General features: G+C 37.4%; 1 protein-coding gene across 1 annotated transcript; it reads right to left on the reverse strand.

Moving 5' to 3' along the window:
- Positions 1-544: 544 nt before the first annotated feature.
- Positions 545-6,170, reverse strand: LOC139735235 (small ribosomal subunit protein bS18m-like). Its single transcript, XM_071645989.1, has 4 exons — positions 6,057-6,170; positions 3,595-3,678; positions 1,390-1,516; positions 545-729 (listed from the first exon to the last, which is right to left on the reverse strand). The coding sequence occupies exons 1-4, from the start codon at positions 6,168-6,170 to the stop codon at positions 548-550; spliced, it is 507 nt and encodes a 168-aa protein (XP_071502090.1). The 3' UTR covers positions 545-547.

Genomic DNA, 6,170 nt, shown 5'->3' on the forward strand with positions numbered 1-6,170 from the left:
GTCCTCTTCTCTCAATATTCTATTGGTTTTAACTCCTCATAAGTCAAATTTTCTCTAAGTTGAAGTTATTCCTTCAGTCCAAATAGATACGACGTAGGCAAGGTTGACTGTAGTACTGTAAAAGTGGATATTTTCGCGCAACGAATTTTTCGCGTTTGGCCGGGTCGGAAGAGTTTCGCATGTTTTTCATTCCGCAGAATCAAGACATCACGCACAGGAATATATGGCAAGCAAAAATATTCGCATGCTTTTATTTTCACACCAATTTCTGGTTGCGCGAAATGCGCGAAAATTTCAACACCGCAAAAATTTCCACTTTTACTACAGTATATCTCAGTCAGGCCAGCCTTCTGATTGCATGGTATCCCCACGCTATCAAGTCTTTAACAATCTCCCAACAATGCCATTACATCATATTGAAAAAAAAAACTCTTTTAAGTGTCCCAAGCTCAGAGCACACTGGTCTGCTTTGCTCTCCTCCTACTCTTCTGGTGCACAGTCCTTGTTTCACGAAACTCCAAGATATGGTTCACATTGTCTCCATCTTTCAGCTCTCTTTCCCCGTCTCCGTGGCGACACCCTGCCGAATCTCTTCCAGTTCCTCCTGGCTGAGTGGACTGTCCGGTAGGTCCGTCGCCTGACCAATGTCGGGATGACCAGCATACTTCACGTCGTACAGACTTGGATCCTTGAGGAATACTGTCTCCCTGTACTGGTTCGGCATGAAACCTGGAGTGATGGGATGAATTCATGCAGACAGGATGATTCTCTGCCAATGGTGCATGCTAATTTTCAAGCATCAAACAAGCTTGGTGTGAAGAACAAAATGTCTGCAAAGAACCTAAACTTTCACGACCTGTCATGTACAGTCAACCTTGCATGAGTCGAATGATTGTCTAAATTGAAGGTATTTTCAAGTCCTCTTCTCTTTATATTCTATTGATTTTATTTCTCGTATGTCAAATTTTCTCTAAGTTGAAGCTATTTATTCAGTCCAAACAGATTCGACTTAAGCAAGGTTGACTGTATGCCATGTTCAAGAAATATCTGTAATTTACCATTTTGAGCAGTAAAATAACAATGTTTGGAGCTTTTTGTGCAGTATTCTTCATGCAGGATGTTTAAAAGTCTGTCAGACTAATAGTTAGATTAAACCTATAAACAAAATGAAATGCATCATTTATCAACATCTATTTTTATTTCTAGAGATCAAGTGTGTAATCCACAAAATTTGAATTAAAAATACACTGCATTAGAATTGCATTGTTCTCTGCTTGTACACTTGTATGGATCTGTACAGATGAAAGCATAACTCATCAGAGTATCTGCCAACTTGACAACAGGTGACACAAACGATAGCCAAGACCTTGAGCAAACACCACCACCTACCCATCTGGACTGCCCTCCTGATGGCCTTGGCGATTCGCCTCTGCTGGGGCTCGCACAGCCTGGTGATGTGCCTGCCAAAAATGCGACCCGTGTTCGGCGAGACAAACTGGGAGAGCAGCTGCACATTCTATGGAACAAATAAACAAAGACACACACACATAACTATGTTATAAAACATATATTGACCAATCGCATCTCAGAAACTACATTTGTGTGGTTTGGTGCTGTATCTTTTTACTGTGAATTTTACAATTCACTGTTAATGTTTTAAAAGGCATAGTTAAAAAAAAAAAACTCTTTCCCTAGTACGGAGCAAATGAGACATTTCTTTTCCATGTCATTTTTTTTTTCAGTTGCCTCAATTATTAAATTCTTAGCTGACTCTGACATCAGCAGCACATTTATGATTATCTTTCAAAATGGATGGATGGATTTTTTTTTTTTTTTTTTTTTTTTTGGGGGGGGGGGGGGGTAAATTCTTTTTAATTTTTAGCACTCGATACCCAGTTCAATCAAATTATTTTTCCAGTGGAAGAAATGTAGTAAAATTCAGTCGTCAGTTCAATGATGATAAGGTGATAACTTGTGTCGCAAATTCCCCCTGGACTTGATCTGTAGGTCGTAAGAGGGCTCAATCCACTCCATTTACAAATTGACATTGATTAATAATAATAAAAAACAAAAACAATGTAAAACCAACAGAAAAGGACAAGTTTATCAAATTAAACAAAAAAGAGAATTAAAGTATCATCACTCTCTATTAGCACTGGAGAACACATATTTCCATGGCGATTAACATGCACATTTGTCAGTGACCTACACAAATATTGATCAGGAATCAGTCATAATCAATGCAACTGTGTGACTAATACTGTGAGAATTGAAATCATACTGTAAGCTGTGAATTTATGTCAGGTGATATGATTCAAGATTTTTAATGGCTGCTGATGGGGGCTATAACAAAATAATGTGTATTTACAGCTGCATGTTGAAGATATAGTATAACATATATTGCCTTGTCTATCATTGAAATACAATACTTATAACACTTGACAGTTCCTTGGGAGTTATATTTTCCCCTAGTGACAATATTTTTCTCAAAACCGCCAGCTTCAGAAAATATAATCTCCAGGGAGAAATATAACTTCGACAAAATGTCAAGGATTGTACAGTGGAAACTCGATATAACGAGATGGTCGGGACCGAGTCATTTTCCTCGTTATAGCCGATATCTCGTTATATCAGTAGGCATAAAAGAAGGCATAACATAAAGACATTAATTTGCACATGTGGGACTACCCATCATATTTCAATCAATACTGACAACTTGATATTGTGTGTGAGGGAATTACTCACCTTTATGGGTAAGAAGATGTTTTTCGCCAAGGAAATCCAATATCAAGAATGTGTTTCTTATTAATTGTAGATGTTTGAATTTGTAAATTTATACAGCTTGCGATTGTATCAAGATCGTCTGTGGATTGGTATGTGGTTATCGTATGGGTGTGTGTTGTGTGGAAAGCTTGAATATATGGTCTGCACAATGCTGTGTGTGTATGTGACACATTCTGTATGTTCATTATGACTGCGTGTGTGTGAAGATGGGGAATTCCCTACGTAGAAGGCCAATCACAGCATCAGATTGCCTCACACCTGCTAAACGTCATGATGATGTCATGTATACCGTCCCACCACATTTTCTGCATGTATCAGTGTGCGCGCACACACACACTTACACGTACAACATGCAGTGCTAGCTGGAGTGCACTGAAGAAAATGATTATGTGTGTACAAGACAGTTTTTGGCGCATCAAGCTTTACAATCTCGGAAGATGATAGCACAGGCGAAGTAAAGCTTTACTGAAGGCATTTTGCTTTATCTCGCTATAGCAGGTTTGATTGACTATGTTTTTCTTTGTTTGGAAGTCACGAAATTTATCTTGTTATAGCAGTTATTTCGTTATAGCCGATCTCGCTATAAGAGTAGCATTTTACATAGACTTGTGTGGAAGGAAATTTGGGACCGGGAAAATTTCCTCGTTATAACCGATATCTCGTTATAGCAGTGTTCGTTATACCGAGTTTCCCCTGTACTACAGTGTACACCTCTAGAAAGGCAATACAATGTATCTGTGTATCATATCATCCGTGCGAGTGGTTCTTTGCCTATCTCTGGAACAGCAAGAGTTCGTAAACATATCTTACCTTGTAAGATACTGGTACTTGATGTTTACACAAGACACATTTCTCAGCTTCCTGACGATAAGGGTCTTCTGTCCAGGAAATGGTCTGCAGGTAAATGAGAGATTATTAGTATGAGAATTATGAGACTCTTGAATCTGATGGAACTAACCCTTGCTTGCTAAACAATAATGAGTGCGAGCAAAAGTGTACACAATAGTCTTGACTTTGAGAGTAACATCTGAAGTGGCATTGATATTGCACCATTGAATTTATGGTTGCAACATGAAGTACATGTAAATTTGAATTAGATCCTTTCATTCTCAAATAAAACGTGCCTTATACAGTCTGTTAACCCTAAAAAGACTGGGCTATTTTGGTAGCTCGAAAGACTGGGGGGGGGCCTAAAGGGCCCCCCCTTAAGATCTCGGCCGTCGATCGCGCGATCGCCGCGGAAATTTGCACAATGGTAGTGTGCGATGTAATCTACAAGATCGTATATTTAAATTTTCCAAAATAGTCTTCTTTTATTTTATTTTGATTAATTATGCTAATTTATGCGAGAAATCAGACTTTTTTATCTAAATCAGTAAATAAAGCTCCAAAAGTGCTCATTTTGGGTCTAGATATTCTTTGTAGCATTCTTAGCAAATGTACTTGAAAAAAAAATCGGTATCAAAATTAATTTCTTATTTATTTTATTGTTTTATGAATTTCTTATGTATTTCTTTGTTTTTTCGACCTTTTGTTTTTGTTGTTTTTTTCAGCAAAATTTGTGGCAGACCCTTTTTGAAGCATAATATTACTAAAACAAATTGATTTTAGCCATTGAGAGTAAAAATAAGCATATTTATATGAACCATGTGATAAAACTCAATTTGTATTGACTTTGTACACAAAATCACATTTTTGAGCCATTTTCGGTCTCACGTGCATGTACAAAAAGTTATGTAACTTCAGAACCGTACCCCCGGGCGTCACAAATTTGGTGTCAAAATGTGCGGGAAACTTGAAAGAAAAAAGTCATAGAGCATCGCGGCGAGAGCATTGCGTGTTGCTGAGTAATCGCGCGAAATGTCGAGGGGGGGGCCTTTTAGGCCCCCCCCCAGTCTTTTTAGGGTTAATATAAATAGAATGTGTAAGGAAAATCAACAGAATATAGCCTCTCACAACAACAAATTTAAGTTTCAGCTCTGATGTGGTATATACTGTATAGAATTTCAAGCCACACACTATCAAATGACAGCTGGTAAAAATGGGAAGAGATTAAAAAGAGGGGTGCCACAATTTAAAGGGCATGCCATACATCCAGAATGTCTCAAGCATGACATCAATTTTGTGAGCTTATTTGACCACTATTTGACACATTAGCTCCCTCAATGTGGGCAGAAAATAAGGGTACGTGCATCAGGAAGAAGAATACCCCTCCCCCCCAAAAAAAAAACAACAACAACAAAATCTTAAAACTTCATTGTCTCCTTCACACAGTAACAAATCGATTGGTGGTAACCATTGATGTACACTTAAACTCCCAAACTCTACTATGAATAACAAGTGGTTAAATTGATAAAGTGCATATTATATTTCTAAAAGAGATCACCGAAGCATATCAACTCGTTACAGAACAATATCCATGTATAACAATCAATTTGGTTTGTGAGACAAAAGAAAAATGAATGAGAAAGATGAAACATATACACCAAAAAACTGATACATACATTGTACACTGTAAATGGAGAAATATATCAATATTAAAGGGATGGTATCGTTTTGGTTGAGATTGGTATTCAGGTTTTAACTTTTTGTGAGGTAATTACAAAACACTTATATGGAATATTGAAGAGCATACAATTCTTAAAGGAATTCAAAGTTTACTTGATGAAAATTGGTTTTGAAATGGCCAAGATATCAAAAATCAAAGTAAAACAAAGTGGTCCCAATGAAAGGTGGGACCCATCTTTCATTAGGATATCTTTGTTTTTGCATATCCCAGCCATTCCAAAACCAATTTTCATAAAATAAAGTTTTAATTCCTCTTGAAATTGTATGCTCTTCCATATTTCATAAGAGGTTTCTAATTCCAGTGTATTACAGAAAAAGTTGGAATCCTGAAGCCCCATCTCAACCAAAACTATACCGTCCCTTTAATTGCTGGAAAGATTACATTTACCAGTACATATTGTGCAAAAAATACACAAGAGATACGACTACAGTGCACTCCCATTAAAATGAACATGGTTGTAACGATATAGTCGTCACAACAAAGTAGCAACGAGGTTGCAAAATTGTCATCTATATAATGTATAGATCTAAACAGTGTATATACTCAACTGTTCGGCTACAGTGAAAGTTTGATAAAACAAAAGAAAACAGCCAATTTCGAGGACTTATTACAATGGGAGTGCACTGTAGAATAATGAGCACTATACAAAGAGAGGAGAGAAAGGGAGATTATAATAATTAAGTTGACTGGAACTCTTTCTCACAGTATCGTGCGCTTCCACTCGGTCTTTGATGGCTTCCCCCAGGCTTGCAGACTGTGAGATGGCTCTTGTTTGTGTTGACCGAAGATCTTGACGAAATAATGCACATGGTCTCAT

Source organism: Diadema antillarum, unplaced genomic scaffold (genome assembly GCF_040938485.1).
Source record: "Diadema antillarum isolate AM-2024a unplaced genomic scaffold, OU_Dant_1.0 seq00000566_RagTag, whole genome shotgun sequence".
In the NCBI taxonomy this organism is placed as follows: domain Eukaryota; kingdom Metazoa; phylum Echinodermata; class Echinoidea; order Diadematoida; family Diadematidae; genus Diadema; species Diadema antillarum.